Source organism: Stegastes partitus, unplaced genomic scaffold (assembly GCF_000690725.1).
Source record: "Stegastes partitus isolate 25-593 unplaced genomic scaffold, Stegastes_partitus-1.0.2 Scaffold1029, whole genome shotgun sequence".
NCBI classification, from domain to species: domain Eukaryota; kingdom Metazoa; phylum Chordata; class Actinopteri; family Pomacentridae; genus Stegastes; species Stegastes partitus.
In genome coordinates, this window is record NW_007578760.1 from 226268 (window position 1) to 242738 (window position 16471).

The 16471-nt window shown below is 39.9% G+C and overlaps 1 protein-coding gene across 1 annotated transcript in view; it reads right to left on the bottom strand.

The window, feature by feature from the left end:
• Nucleotides 1-2641: 2641 nt before the first annotated feature.
• LOC103367224 (rap1 GTPase-GDP dissociation stimulator 1) overlaps nt 2642-16471 on the bottom strand; it is a 19519-nt gene continuing 5689 nt past the window's right edge. Inside the window, exons 5-14 of the mRNA XM_008295193.1 lie at nt 13754-13882; nt 13023-13148; nt 12026-12169; nt 10833-10964; nt 10215-10349; nt 9663-9788; nt 8737-8876; nt 8484-8610; nt 5666-5794; nt 2642-3359 (exon numbers count right to left, since the gene is read on the bottom strand). Of these exons, the coding sequence (XP_008293415.1) occupies nt 3232-3359; nt 5666-5794; nt 8484-8610; nt 8737-8876; nt 9663-9788; nt 10215-10349; nt 10833-10964; nt 12026-12169; nt 13023-13148; nt 13754-13882 (1316 nt within the window). The 3' untranslated portion in view covers nt 2642-3231. The remainder of the gene's footprint in view (nt 3360-5665; nt 5795-8483; nt 8611-8736; nt 8877-9662; nt 9789-10214; nt 10350-10832; nt 10965-12025; nt 12170-13022; nt 13149-13753; nt 13883-16471) is intronic.

The following is a 16471-nucleotide window of genomic DNA, read 5'->3' on the forward strand; positions in this document are numbered from 1 at the left end:
ATTGCTGTTATACATGTACATGCAATTTATTAGTGGTTAATTAAGTACACTGAAAAGGTCCAAAAATCTTAACAATAGGATGGGTCACCTACATCTTTTGATAAGGATTTCGTGTTTCTTATTCATTCAGCCAATAGCTGAAGGCTATTAACAAAGCTGAACATTTGGAATAAAAGAGTAACTTGAGTGAGTGAGTGAGTGTGGTAATGTCCTTCAGTTGCTCTGTGATAAAATGTGCTTGTGAATATAACTATACAATAATAAATCATTTCATTTAGACCAAAACTCAAACAAATATATCAGTCTTCACAATAAGCTAGCAGGTTTCATCCAGAACCAATTGGTCTGATGTTATAGGTTATAAAATTTGCAAAAAAATAATCTATTGAAAAGTATTAGCTAATTCACGCTTGGTAATGAGATCACCCACTCTTATAAATAATCCTACATGTGCAGCCCATATGCGCGTAACTTCAGACTAGACAGAACAATATTCTTTTGTGTGTATTTATAGGCAGTACCACAACCATGGCTTAGTGTTCAATCATGACAAAAAATAGTTATTTTGTTAACCATGGAACAACAATGTTTTTTTTAAATTCCAACCTACAGTACACAATGTAATTTCACTGTATGAATCAGGTACTTTGTGGTTCCTAATGGTGATGTAGTGTCGGTACAGTAGAGGAAAACACAACAAAGAGGAACAAGGTAATAACAACTGAACATTGTAGGAAAAGGAGAAATTAGTAAGTGCTGTTTTCCCTGTTGTACTCTTTAATGACACAGTATATCAGTGTTCCCAAAATTCATTTTGTACTTCCATACTTTTTAATTACAGCATTTAAGTACCAGTAGGAACCACTCAGTATTTTATTGGCACCTGATTCATAAAATGACTTCAAAACCTGAACAAGATGAGAAATTATTTTTCTTTGTTTTTGCATGTGGATGTTTTGGTAACCTCTATCCCTAACAATTTTGGCTTACAATATTGTCCTGCTGATAATCTCACATTTTGTTGTGATAAAGCTGTAATGCTACGTTCATGTCATATCAGAGTTACTGTAAGTACCTGTCTCAATTTGTAGATATCATCCTTGTTGACTCCACCATGACACTATCAGTTCTTAAAAGTGAAACTTTCACACGTCATACATCGTGTATGACATGATCATAGTTTCAAACATTTCGATCTCTTTAGTCTGACAAATTTAGATGCAAAGAGCACCTTTACTGAGTGCTCCTACAATGGTTAGCAAATATTTGGTTATTCTTGTCTTAACTTGTAATTTTATCATTGTGACATATGAGGTGTGTCAGAAAAGTCTCAGGACTGGTGTCACAAAAGACATATTTCAAATCCAAACTACAAACTACCAGTTGTACCCTTCGAAATAATCCCCCTGGAGTCTAACACACTTTCCCAGCCTTCTCTGTCATGCCGCCATGCACTCCTGGAAGGATTCTTCCGGGATTCTCCACAGCTCCATCGTCACAGCCATCTTAACATCGTCCACATCTTCAAAACAGGTCCCCTTGATGACCCTCTTGAGCAGGGAGGTTGCTCCAGCACGACGGTGTTCTTCTTAGCCAGGAACTGTTGGATGCTGAGGGCATTGTGAGCAGGCGTGTTGTCATGGTGAAGCAGCAAGGACTTGTCCTGCCACCAACTCTCGCCTCTTCTAGCGCACTGAACGAAGCAAACGCCGCAGGATCTAGAAGTACTTGTTGATCGTCTGAAGGGGAAAACTCCTAGTTTGTAGTTTTGGTTTGAAATATATCTTTTGTGACACCAGTCCTGGAACTTTTCTGACACACATCATAATGTTTAAAGTCATATATAACAATCTCCACTTTATGTTAAGTGCAGTTCCTACTGGAAAAGCTCAGGGATAAAATCCAATACACCATAATTGTAGGGCGAGGCCATGCACTGCACATTGCCTGTTAACATGGCTCCTTTGACAGCTTTGCTTCACTTTACTTTTCAGAATGACAGTGGTGATGTGCAGACTTTGCTGTCTGGTTTAAAATGGTTGTTGATGAGCTTAGTATAAAATAAGATTCTGATTATAGGAGAAGTCTTTAGTCATCTTGACCAGGTTTCAGCCTGCAAAAAATATCTCAGGAACATTTTACACCAGAGATTTGCAAAGATAAAGAGAACATAACCCTAAAGCACTGTACATTCACTTTGAATTCAATGATCTTATCAATTGATTTGATTTATAACTGCCATCATTAAAACAAAGGTTAATTCAAAATATTTCAAGTCTGACAATACTGACACATTACATGTCACTTGTTTTGTTAAAATGTTACTCAATGCAGATTTTTTTTTCTACCAAAGTTCCTCACCACATGTGATGACAACTGACCCATCTCCATGACAACAGATCTGTTCATCAGTAATCTGTATTTACTGAGGAGGGCTGTGAGACAGCTGTCACTTTGTGTCACATATTACACCTCTCTGATGTAGAGAGAGAAGCCAGTTAGTTAATGCGTTCTTGGTGCATATTCAATTAAAAAAAAAAAAAATTATAATCATGTAGTACATATCTGAACTTTGTATGAAATCATTTATATTAAATTTATAATAAATACAAAAGTTGAGCTGCTACTAAAGGATATCAACACTGAACTGTTAAACAAGAACAATGGTCAGTCAGTACATTCCAAATTTTCGCCTTCTAGCTGAGCCCAAACAAGGAAACTTTGGTCCATTTGTTCATCTACCCACCCCTTTGGTCCAGGGCAAGATAATACTACTAGTACTGGCCAGGTTTCTGTGAAATTTTGTACAGCTATTCATATTCAACAATAAAGTACCTAAAGATCATATTGCAGCGCTGCCATGACTGTAGACCTAATTTTACCATTACATTTTTTTAAAAATCTATTCAAATATTAGTGACATAACAGCATTTGCACCATCATGTATCTAAAAAATAAAATATTAAATGCCTCTTGCCAAAAAGAAAGTTTTGTCAAGAGGCAATGACATACATAACTAATGAGACTAACTTCTCTCTCACATAGACAACATGAATCAGACTGCTACCAAAACAAGGCCCTTCAGCCCTTTACTGCCACAAAACAGGTGACATTTCAGAAGTCAGTTTTCAATATCTGTGCAGTAAGATCATTTGAATCAAAGTATGTCTTTGACAAAGCTGGATAAATCCATTCAACAGATGAGATTCTCCGTTGCTGCAGGGTGCCCATCTAGCTGGTGTCACCAAGAACTGTCAGTACAGAGCTGGCCTGCGAGGCAAGTTTATCGCTGCTATGATCTGTCAGTTTAATGAGGCTTTCCCTCATATTCATGGTGTTCAGCTCGTCCTTCATCACACCTGGATCAGACAAGGATGTAAACATGAAGAAAAAGAAGCATGAGTTGGATAACAGTAGTGGTCCAATTATAAAGCTGGCCACATATTACACCTCTCTGATGTAGAGAGAGAAGCCAGTTAGTTAATGTGTTCTTGGTGCATATTCAATAAAAAATAATAATTATAATCATGTAGTACATATCTGAACTTTGTATGAAATCATTTATAAAAAAGTTGAGCTGCAACTAAAGGATATCAACACTGAACTTTTAAACAAGTACAATGGTCAGTCAGTACATTCCAAATTTCCACCTTCTAGCTGAACCCAAACGTCCAGATAATTCTCTGAACATCTGATGGTGTGTATGTTGCGTACATGTGTGGATTGTGTCATCAATACATAACTTTTCCTCCTGTCTTTTAAAATAAAGAACATAAGATGAGCTACTTTTTATTTAATGGCACAACAGAAGAGTGCTGCTCAACCAACCATTCAGTTTCTCAAAACCTAAGTTGCCACAGGACCTAAAACGGCAACGTTACAGTTCTCTGCTCAAGGCACTGCTCAGATGTTTTAAAGTGCAGTTCTTCTAATGGTGACCAGATGCTATTCTACAGAAATATATTCATAAAGTCCCAACTTGTGCCTCAAGATACAAATCAGTCCTCTTTGCCGCTATGTTCATTGGCAAACTTTAGTTTTCTGCAGCCTTACCTGCAGATCCTGTGATGAAAATTTAGGGGTTCTTGGAAACAATCAACAAATTGGACTAAACTTGCTGCTAAATTTGAACTTTTTCTTGGCCTTTCTAAATTCCTGACCAGACTTAAACATCCACAACAATTTTTCTCAAGGCATTATTGAGTTGTCTATATCTTGGCATTAGGACAACCATGCACTTGGGTGGGTTTAGGATATTTGATTAAGATCCACCTGAAGATAAATTCCACCTATCACTTCCTAAGGAGGTTCGAATCATCAATCGCAACTAATCTGGAAACCCTGATTGTAAATATATGGCCTTTAAGTAGTTTCTTTTTCCATGTGACTGATCTGCTGTTAGTCCATCCATCCATTTTCTATACACCGCTTAATCCTCATTAGGGTCGCGGGGGGGCTGGAGCCTATCCCAGCTGACTTAGGGCGAAGGCAGGGGACACCCTGGACAGGTCACCAGTCCATCGCAGGGCCACACTTAGAGACAGACCACCAAGCACACTCACATTCACACCTACGGACAATTTAGAATCACCAATTAACCTCAACATGTTTTTGGACTGTGTGGGAGGAAGCCGGAGAACCCAGAGAGAACCCACGCTGCACGGGGAGAACATGCAAACTCCATGCAGAAAGATTCCGGTGCCCCCACCGGGACGCGAACCGGCAACCTTCTTGCTGCGAGGCAACAGTGCTACCAACTGCGCCACCTTGCAGCCCTCTGCTGTTAGTATTTTTCTGAAATATAAAAATGACTTCAAAATATTATGTCATTTGTCTGAGTCCCTCACATGTATCTGCAAGCACTGTTTCAGTAAAGGATCAAGTATTTGCTTGCTCAAGTTTGCTGAAAATGTCTACAGTTTCCACATTTTGCTTTTTAACATGACTGCACACTGGCTGTTGTTTTTTCACAGATCTGCCCAAATTGATCATGGCCAGCCAGAATATTTTCCATGAAAGTTTTAAAACATGACCTTCTAACTAGAACCTTGTATTTAAGCTTGATTTTAAGGACACGGTATGTGATATGTTAAAAGTGTATGATATGTATTGTATATTAACAACAATAAGACAAGACCATTTATATGAGTCCTGAAGCTTCAATATGATGGTAGATTGTTTGGATGCCTACATTCAGTGGGCATTAAAAAAGCAGACTTGTGTCCTATGGATCATGAAAGCCGCCTGTAAATGCCAGATGAGGATGACCGTTGATAGTGTTATTGTATTGTGCACCCTGTCTGGACCTCTGCTGCACTAAAAACCCCAAAAACTAGACACTATTTATATAATGAATGCTTAAGCCACAGAAACATGGGTTTTCCCTGCAAATCTGCATTATAACATCTTAGTTAGTTCTCATCTAATAATTAATGTTCCCTACCTGTTCTCGGACCATATTTTTTGATTATTTGTAATTTTGAGCTGGAGTCTGAAGGATGCCATAGCTGTTGCTGTAAAACGCTCAGCTTGGTGTTCTTTTGCGCATTTATTTTGGACTTGGTTCCTGTTTCTATTACTCCTTTATTACAGTTTTTTCTCATTGTGAAATTTGCTTTAGAAAAGTATCTCTGGGACTTTTGTTGTTGTAAAATCGAACACATACCAGAGTTAGCGAGGCTGCAGATGAGACCTAAAGCACTGAACTTGACCTCAACTGCTCCCGTAGAATCCTCCAACATCTTCTTCAGCATGTGTAACAGCTCTGCCTCCCTGACTGGATCCTTCATCGACTCTGCAGTGTTCACAAACACCCACAAACAAATACATAAACATACTTGCAAAGGTATTATAATTGCATTTGTACTTTTACATTTTTTTATCCAAAATTTAAACATGTCATATCAACAATTTCCCTGAGGTTTGCACCAAAGGGATCAATAAAGTTCTATTCTATTCTATTCTATATACCTCAATTTGTCAACTGTAATCTAGTTTACAATAGGACAACTACTCAGTAGTTTAAAGTGGATTTTCCTGTGTATTCCTTGCTGTAGCACATTGATCGCATCTGTTTTAAATGGTTTTGAGTGAATGTTTGAAGTTTGCCATTCACTTGCAATGCTTTTGGTTTTTTTTGACAGAGTACAAGCAGGAACTTTGCTTTCTTCATTTTGCATTGTGATCTTCACTTGTGTAACATCCATTACAACAGCAGAACATACAGCCTGTTTTGTATGATACAACTTATTTTTAGATGGAGGTAAAATCTTTAGCTGAATTTCAGGAGCAGGACCACACCTCAGTCACTCCCCTTCCTGTCGTATATCTATACCTACCACTCTGCCCTTCCCACTTGTTCGTTCTTGCTTCTCGCGCCCCACCCACCTTCCCTTTACTTCAGTCTCCTCTTCCTGTCTTCTTCTTTTCCATGTTTGTCCACTGGCCCTGGAGCTGCTGATACCTGACTAAGTTTTTCCCCACACCGCATCAGCTCAACCTCGTCATCACCAAAATGATGCTCATTTGCATCCAATAAACAATCAAGCTTCAACTTTATGGCATGGTCCTTGCTAGTGAAAATTAGGCGAATATTGAACCTTGGTTAGCCAGAGGTAGAACTGTCTAACCACTGTGGTGCTGATTATAATTCACACACAGCTCACACACAGTGCAGCTTATTTTCCTGCCCTTTCATGTCTACATAAGCTGAATTCAAAAAACTAGCATATGTCTTACGTCCTGCAACCAAATGATATGTGAAAAAATTCACCATTTCATAGAAGCATAAAACTTAGTTACTTACCTTTTCAGAAATGGAGCAATTGCTTTAACAACTCGTGGTGGCAATGGTTGCCATTTTACTCTCCACCATAACCAAATTATGTATTTTGTATCATATCTCCTGAACCAAACATGAAAAGAGGATGTCTGGTCAAGTGTTTTAATAATCAGGGATTACAATGATACCATATACAACAGCATAAACAGTTTTCAGACTACAGAATTTTGAGATGTTGTGTGAAGGAAATCATGACATCTGAGAATCTAGGCTGAACTTCATATATGTCAGGTCTCTGACATATATGCGCTGCAGAGTTTTAAAAGCTTCTGTTCATTAACACTGACAATACAGTGACTGTAGCGAGTAGAACAATGCTCATTATGATTTTCATATTTCAGAAACACGTTTGATTGTTTTGTTGCTGTTCTTGAACCTGTTCTTTGCATTCTCCTCCACATAGACTAAGAGGTGTCCACTTTAACAAGGCTTTTTTGTATTTTCAGTGTCCACTGCATCCACTTGACAGTTCAAAAATGGAATGGCTTGAGTGAGTTCATTTTGCTTTCATGGTCTTGTCAAAGACTGATGATCAAATGCAAAAAATAAAAAAATAAATAAATAAAATATTCCACATAAAAAGCAGCTTTTCATGCAGTCACAACTGCATTTCTGTGTTATCATGTTCAGTTCAGGAGATGTGATGTAAAATATGTAATTTGCTTAAGGCAGAATACAAATGGCAGCAATGGCCCTCATGAGGCATTTTTGCAATGGTTCCATTTTTGAAAATGTTCTGTACAACTACACCAAGTTTCCCACTTCTATGAAGAAGTGAACATACCTCCTAAAAACTGTCACAAAACCATCTGAACTATTGTCAGATTTCTTATTTTAGCAACACATGCAGCATATCATCATCAGCTGGCTCTCATGAACTGTCTTCTATAATCTGTTACAAGCCATCAGCAAGTGAAGTAACAAAAAACCTCAAACAGCTACAACTCACCAGAGATTAAAAAAACAGGGTGGTAGGGGAGTTAAAGTCAGGAACCATACAGGTATGTGACTTATAATGCATCAACATGACACACATCAAAGGTTTCAGAGGAATCCCACAACCATAAATTGTCTGAGCCAGAAGAGTCATTAATGACCCGAACTGTAAACACCTCAGACCAGCTTCTCCATGTTCAACACAGCATGAAATTTACTGGAAAGCTTATTTGTGAGAATACTGACAGAACATCAGTAGGCTCCACCTGAGAGTATAGACAGCGTATGCAGCATACACACCAAATCAATTAAAGAACACACCCAGAGAAAAGCTGTGCTCCATGTTTGTCTTTGTAAAAAAAAAACATTGTTCAACCATTTCAGGTGTCTGATGTTTTTTTCAGTGTTAGGGCCTCTATTCAGCAAGAATATCAAAGTGGTATACTTTGTCCTAACTGGCCAATATTTCTCAATGACAAATTTTGGTGCTGCTTCTAGGCTAAGGAATAGCAATGTTCTCCTCTCTCAGGATTAAGAAGAATCCTAATCACTCAGAAGTTCCAGGAATATTTAAATTTAAACCATAGACTCATGAATACTCATCAGCCTAAGAGTTCACATTTGGGTCTAGTCGAATGTCTATACTCTGACATGCCTGGTAAATGTAGACCCAGAGCTTCAGACATAAACTCTGAAATTGCTTTACCAATGTCAATGGCAGATGCTATCGCCAGGGCGACCAGGGCCTCATTCTGCATGATGACATGCTCACTTGTTGCCATACAGATAAGGTGCCGAACCCCATCCGCTCTGGCTACAGCACGAACAACTTCCTGTTAGAGAGAGGAAATCAGCCCAACAGCCACTAAGTTAAGCTCCAATAAACTGGGTTTGATTATGAGGAAGAAAGCAATTTCAACTTTATGTAAAGTTAACTTTCAGATCAGAAACAAACTCACAGGGTTGCGGCTATGTCTGATGAGGGCAGCCAAAAGGCGACTGGCTTCACCTCGAACTCCTGCATGGTCTTTGGCTTCACACCACTCCATGATACGAGCTAGCAGCACAGCATCTCTTCCTAGCGCTAAGGCCGCCTCCTCTGACACACAGAACAGAGAGAAGGAATGATAGATTTAAAACATCAACTGAAAACACCCAAATCCACAGCATCTGGCAAATATGGTCACAAGTTGGTCAGGAGAAAAAGAACGGACATACAAATATACAAACAGCCATGTGAAGCTCCAATATACTGTACGTTACAATGATAAGAGCGGACCATGGAAAGAACTGCATACATGCTATGCTCCAAATGTCCAATATCTGATGAGGATGGTGCCAGAGTAAAGAAAGTATGATCAATTGGGCTCATTACCCTGGAAACAGTGGACATTTTTCACTATTTTGTGGCATTTTATAGATCATGCAATTACTTCATCAATCAAGAAAACAACAGGTTTGGTGTCCATGGTGAAAGGGGGAAATGTAATCAGAGCAAGGGGATTGGAGAAATAAATCAAAAATTTAAAGATAACCCACAATGAATAGGCCCAGGGGACTGTTAAAATGGAGACACATGGTGTGCCCTCTGTGGAGGGCCTGGGTGCAGCCACCCACAAGTCCTCCTCCACACCCTTCTACTGTCTCCACATGTAGGCCCAGTCCAGTCTTTTGCAAAGGTTTACAAAGGTCATTTAGAGATCTTCTAAAAAAATGTTGTCAGTCATGGCCCATTACATTTAAACTATTCTCTTGTCCAAATGGAAAATTTTGTGTAACTGTAATACCACATGACACAAGAGGAATCACATATGGGAATAGTAGCACTGAATGCATTTATTCTCATGCATAAATATTTAGTATTTCAACTAACAGCTTTGCTTACCTTGTCCATCTACCATCATCCGCAGTGTACCCAGCAGTTTGAACTGAACTGGTGGCATGTCAGAGCGCAGCAAGGTCTTTATTCTTTCAGTCACCCCATCCTCCAGCATCCTCACTTTGTTGGTAGCTAAAAGACACACAGCTGGCATGTCATACTATACACTTTCCAGGTGTTTCAGTTTAAGGGGTAAATGTGTTCACATACACTGCTCTAAATGGATTATAAGAACAAAAGAAATTCAGAACAAATTTGGCATCTGTGTCATTTTTTATCAAATTTAAAGACATAATTTATTTTAATAATGTTGTTTTACATCTTTACAAACATGTTAACAGTTTTATTGGTTTTTCTGATCGACCCATGTAACACATTTTTCTGACAACTGGCCAGCATAACCAACTGAGCGGGTTCTGTAGGTTGTGGAAGATTGTTCACGGAGCATATTGTGTTTCTTGGTGTAAAGACGTACCTCTTTCCTTTGAAAGCTAAGTTTCAGTGTTAAACCCTTTGGTCAGAGGAGGCCTATTGCTATTGTTTTGCTTTGAACAGTACCAGGAATCGCTAGGTTTCTGAGCGCACTCAGTCCGGCATGTTGAACAGACACATCTCCTTCGTCTACATGCTGCTCCAACAACGTCAGGATGTGAGGAACCACACCAAGGTCCAGCATCTTCACACAGTTACTGTCTGACAGAAACACAGTGACCCAACAAAGACACCTTCAAATCCTGATCACTTTATTATATAAGAGCATAGCACTTCACCAAGTCATAGCACAAAAACTCAATCATCACGCAAAATCAACCAAAATACAATCTGTCAAACATTTTTTTTTCTCTAGAAGATGCTCTGGTTTGGCTCCTTTAAGCTGTTTTTAATGTCTACAAGCTCCCGTGACAAATATCTGGCTCTTTGGCTGCTAAATACTCTTCGATGTTCACTACCTCCTGACTGTGTCTGGCTGCTGAGCAGGTAGTGTACAGTGGGTTTGGAGTTTATTCCTATGGAAACATCTACCTGCTGCTGCTGGAAATGACAAGGCAGGCAGAGGAAACAAAAATAAAGCCTAAAGATGCGAAGATGTTCTGTAGAGCTTAGAGGAGCTGTAGATGTCATTTCAGAAACCTACTGGTAATGTCACACAGATTTCCTCACAGTCTGTGTTCTCACCGTTTCTGGCAAAGTTTGCGATGGCGAGGGCTCCTGACAGCTGCAGCTGGGTGTTGGAGCTCTGTAGCCAGGACAGAACATCCTGATACACCAGACCTGATCCCTCACCAAAACACTTCTGCATAGACTCATCTGACAAACACACACACACACAAAAAAACAAAACAGTGTAACACATCAGACAACACATTATTTTGTTCAACAATTGGCACTGACATCATCATCTCTGTATGAAGTAGACAAATGCCGAAATGCCGTAAACCTGCATTCTTTCAAACAGCCAGCAACGGGTGACTCCTCTGTTTGCAACAAGAAATCAGAGTTTATTGGAGTCTATGAGAAATGACCTGGCTCTTTCCTTGATCTGTAACCTTACTAAACAGTTTACCAATGAATTTATGGTCTCAGTGACTACTGTCAAGTCTTTTTCAATATAGCATGGTCCTCATGTTGTAAATTATGCTTCCATTTCGAAAATACCTGTGAAAATAGACAACAAATAAAGTGTGGTATGTTTTAGGGTGGGGATACCTTATGAAGACAGGTTGCTACCATACCACTGTTCTTGAGTGCTCAGTCAGATCCATTTCTCACTCATTACTTCCGGTTTTGAAGGAGCAAGACCTAGATCTATTATTTACATGGAGTCTGTGGTTGAGCCTCTGATTTATCTTTAGCTGGCGACTCTGAGGGCTGCAAGGTGGCACAGTTGGTTAGCACTGTTGCCTTGCGGTTCGCGTCCCAGTGAGGGCACCGGGATCTTTCTGCGTGGGTTCTCTCCGGGTTCTCCGGCTTCCTCCAAAAACACGATGAGGTTAACTGGTGATTCTAAATTGTCCGTAGGTGTAGCCCTGTGATAGACTGGCAACCTGTCCAGGGTGTCCCCTGCCTAAGTCAGCTGGGATAGACTCCAGCGACAATAATGAGGATGAAGCGGTGTATAGATAATGGATGGATGGCTACTCTGAGCTGAATATGCACAGTAATGCACAGAATTCTTGGATAATCTGTATCAGCTCTGTCACAACACATCTGCAGTGAGGTGCGCGGAGCAATTTCTTTGATTTAAAGGAAAGCATGAATGAGACAGACAACCAGAAATAGATAGAAAAAATCTAATAAGGATGTGAATACACCTAGACAGAGATGCTGGTAACACACAAACACATTCAGAGATGTCTCATATTACTCACCTCCTAAAAGCAGAGACACTATGAGGTTGGAAGCAATCTTGATGCTGCAGAGGTCATGTGGGTCAGAACCTCCCTGCAGACCACGAATCATCTCTGATAAAGCCTCTGGTACTCCTGACTCTGCAAACTGCAGCTTCAGTATATCTGGTTGTACAGCACAGTCAGGTAAGCCTTCCTGTTCTCTTCTTTAAACATTATTAACAGCTAATGTGCATTTTTGTGATATTGTTCTTGTGCAACATCCTTAAATATAAGACAAAAACAAAAACTTTTTGTCTTTTATATTTAAAAATAAACATATTTTTGTCTTTTTTGACACTGTCTGATACAGTGATCACTCACATCCGAAGTTTTTGTTCTCCATGTCTCTATCTTCAGTATTTGTTGATACAACCACACAACCTTTGACTTACATAAGTGAAAATACTAGAGCTGCACTGGTCAAGCTTATCACAGTTCGAGGTGATGTAAGGAATGTGTTCATATATTTTGAACAATCAATCGGTCCAACTGCACAACCTTTCTGCAGTGCATTTTTTAATGATAATTATACGTTTATGATTCATGAGCTTCATTAGCTCTTGTTAGCTCTATGACTGCTGTTTTATGCCTAATATTCTGAATTATTCATTCCTCTATTTAAGAGAAGACAATATGGATGGAATCTTCAATTAAGATACATGTAATTTTATATTGTATTAACAGTTTATATTGTTAGCCAATCTAGCAAATAAAATATCTGACAAGTCACAGTATTGTATTCCAAAATAAAATTGCTCTATGATGATTATATTGGTTTACATTTTTATTATTCAGAAGCAGATTTACTGTGCTTAATGCACTGCTTCTAGGGTTAGCTACCTCGGAATAAAAAATAGGAACAGTGCTATTAATAATGGCTTATGATATCATCTGACTAATTTAAGAGGTTTATGGGCAGCTCTATGATGAAATATAAAGTCCTTTGGTCTTTCCTGCAGCACTCTGTCAGTCTTACCACTCTCGCCCAGTGAGCCCAGGATTTCCAAGATGACATGTCGGCGTTCAGCATCAGGAGCACGTTTCAGCTGAATGGTTAGTACATCTGCCACATCCAGCTCTGCCAGGGCCTCCCTTGCAGAGTCTGCAAACAAGGAGGTCTATAACTATAGACAGTGCTAGAAATAACTAATTATTCTCACTAAGTAATCATATATCTGATATCTGCAGGTAAATTAACACAGAAGCTTTTTGAAATGTTAAATTTCCCCTCTGTCTTCTTCAGAAGAGTTTCATTATCAATATTATTATTGTTATACATATATGCATACAACAGTGTTAGCCAGCTGTCTTCTTGGACAAGCTCTAGTTGTTTTATCCTGGTTGTATCACTGTAAGCTTTAACTAAGCCATTGTTTGCCACCCATGATAAGATGAGTTGGGGAAGCACTGAAATATGACTAAAGTTAGGTCGGTGCTTCTTTGTTCATTCTTCTCCATGAATTCTTTTGAAATTGTCAAATTGTTCAAAAATTACACTTGCTGTGACAGAGAGCCTGTGTTTTATGACTGACAAGAGATACCCCAAAGAGTGCACGGACAATACATACACAATGCAGAGCTGATCAAGAATTCAAAAAGGACAATCTTTTAGCTGTGAAGAACATATTAAAATACTGAGGCACTATGATTGAAACAACAGTTAATTAATAAACACTTACTACATAGATACAATCAATAAATAATTACCCAAGTCAACCAGGTTACAGAGTGCCAGCAGGCAGACGTTGACCAGGGGGTCGTTCTCTGGATACTCCCTCATTATGGACACCAGTCGAGGGATTACACCAGTCTGGACTAACTGCTCCTGTTGGTATGCTGGGTCAGAGGTAAGAGAGAAAGGGGAGAGTACAAGTGTTGGGGGACAAAGGGACAGATGGAGACATACTGTTTAGACATTTACTTTACTTCAAACATCAGAATGGGAGGATATGTAATATCAGTGCTTTGGAAATTGACAAGATTGTTGACAGGCTGGTATTTTTCTCAAATGACCGATCTAATCATACAATGATAAACAAAACAATGCAGTGAACGGCAGTTCTGTGGATGGAAATGTCTTGTTGATAAGGCAGGTCAGAGGAGAATCACAAGACTTCTTGGAAGAAGTAGCTTTTATTTGTCACATATCCTGTACATTGTAGTAGAGGGAAATTTGTTTTCTACACATCCTGGCTTGTTAGGTTCCACTTCTTCCACTTCAAGCAAAAATAGAAATCTGAAGCTGCAATGGGCACAGCCTCAGTGACAGTGGACAGTCAGGTCAAGTCAGTGTTTTTTATACAGCACATTTGGGACAACAGAGCTTGATCCAAAGTTAAAAAGACTATGATTGGTGTTATGAAATTAACGAAACAAGTTTAAATATTGGGGTTAAGATAACGGCGTACAGATGCGACGCTCTTGCCATTCAGTGCCAAATCTTAAGTCCAGTAGTGTGAATCCCACCTACAGCCAACACGATCTTCTGATCATAGGTCTTCAGTGTAATCAGGCTGTTACAAGTGAATTTCTGCATTCGCACAATATATCTGAGAACGTAGCCAGGTCAACGGGCTTTCGATGGATTGTTATCGGCCCCGGCAGGTGCCAGGGATGGAGGCAGTACGAGAAGCAGAAGCAAGAATGCCTGTCTGGTCTGTGCCTGCCCCAAGGCTAAGAAAACAATCACAGGAACGGCCGCTACAGAGCATCTTTGTAACAAACACCAGATCCATCACCAACAAAATGGATGAACTAGAACTATAAATCTCTGTGACCAAACTCACACAGGACTGTTGCATTCTGCCCATGATACAGACTTGGCTTGACCTTCTCATCCCCGATGTTGCCATGCAGTTAGCAGGACGCACTGTATTCCACTGGGACAGAAGCAAAGACTCCAGTAAAAGCTAAGGAGGGGGATTATGCATTTACATCCACTGGTGCAACAACCGGTGCACTGATGCCAAAATCATAGACAGCCACTGTTGTCATGATTTGGAGTACCTGACAGTTAAATTCAGGCTCATTTACGTTCCTAGTGAGTTTGCCGTTGTTGCAGTCACAGCTGTTTACATTCCACTGGATGCTAATGCTACTATAGCTCTAGGTTACTTGCACAGTGCCATAATCTCACAACAGAGCACATTTTTAGAGGCAGTACATATCATAACTGGGGATTTTAACCATGCAGATTTAAAGACAGTTCTACCCAAATTTGAGCATCACATCAGTTGTTCCACTAGAGGGGGAAACACACTGGATAGAGTTTGTTCTAACTTCAAGAAAGGCTTCAAATCAACACCATCTTTACACAAAGGCCAGTCAGCTCACTTGTCCATACTCTTAACCCCAGCATACATCCCCCTCAAAAGAAAAGCTCAACCCACCATAAGAATTATAAAAACATGGCCTGAAGGAGCTTCCTTGCTAACTTGACTAACTTGGACATCATTGAGAATCAGGACTTGGAGGAATACACATCTACTGTACTCAACTATACACAGAACTGTGATGACAATGTAACTGTAAATAAATACATCTGGGTGTACCCTAATCGGAAGCCCTAGATGATGAGGGAAATAAAATCTCTTCTCAAGGACTGTAACACTGTTTTCAGGTCTGGTAACATACATGCTCTTTACAGTGTTGCTAGAGGCCACCTGATGAGAGACATCAGGAAGGCTAAAGCAGCCTACAGGAGGAAGATTGAGGAACACTTCAAGAACAACGACCCCATCTGGTGTAGCAGGACATCCAGCACATCACCAACTACAAGACCTGCAACCTTATGACGTCTGACAGTGACGCCTCACTGGCAGAGGAACTAAACTGCTTCCTTGACAGATTTGAGGTGGAAACAACAATCATAGAAACCACATCTTCACCAGCACCAGACAGCCACGGCATATTGTGTGCAAAATGCCACCATTACGTCACTAACTTAGTGTCTTTCTTGCTCTCTCTCTGTAGGTATGTCTGGATCTGAAGCTACATGTCTCTGATCTATCGTCATTGGCCTCCGTGGAGCCCCCATTCAGTTTTGTTCATATAGTGCCAGTTCACAACATATGTCATCTCAGAGCACTTCACTTAACAGGGCAAAGACCTTATGAAAATTAAACAAAGAACAGAGAACCCAACAATCCAAAGTTGCCTTTGGATTCCCTGTGAGCAAGCAGTCGGCGACAGTGGAAAGGCAGCAAAAAAGAAAAACTTTTAACGGGGAGGCTCAGAGAAGTGGGGTCTGCATCTGGTTGAGGTGAGTGTGGGGATGAGGGGGGTGGGGATAGCAAGATAGCAGATGGAGAACAGACAAACAATACTACAAAACAATGAGCATTTTGGAGGTCGGTGAGGCCAACAGCTTCAGATCACAGACGTTAGAAACAAGCACAGGACCTTGAGGGAAACACAGAGTTAGTA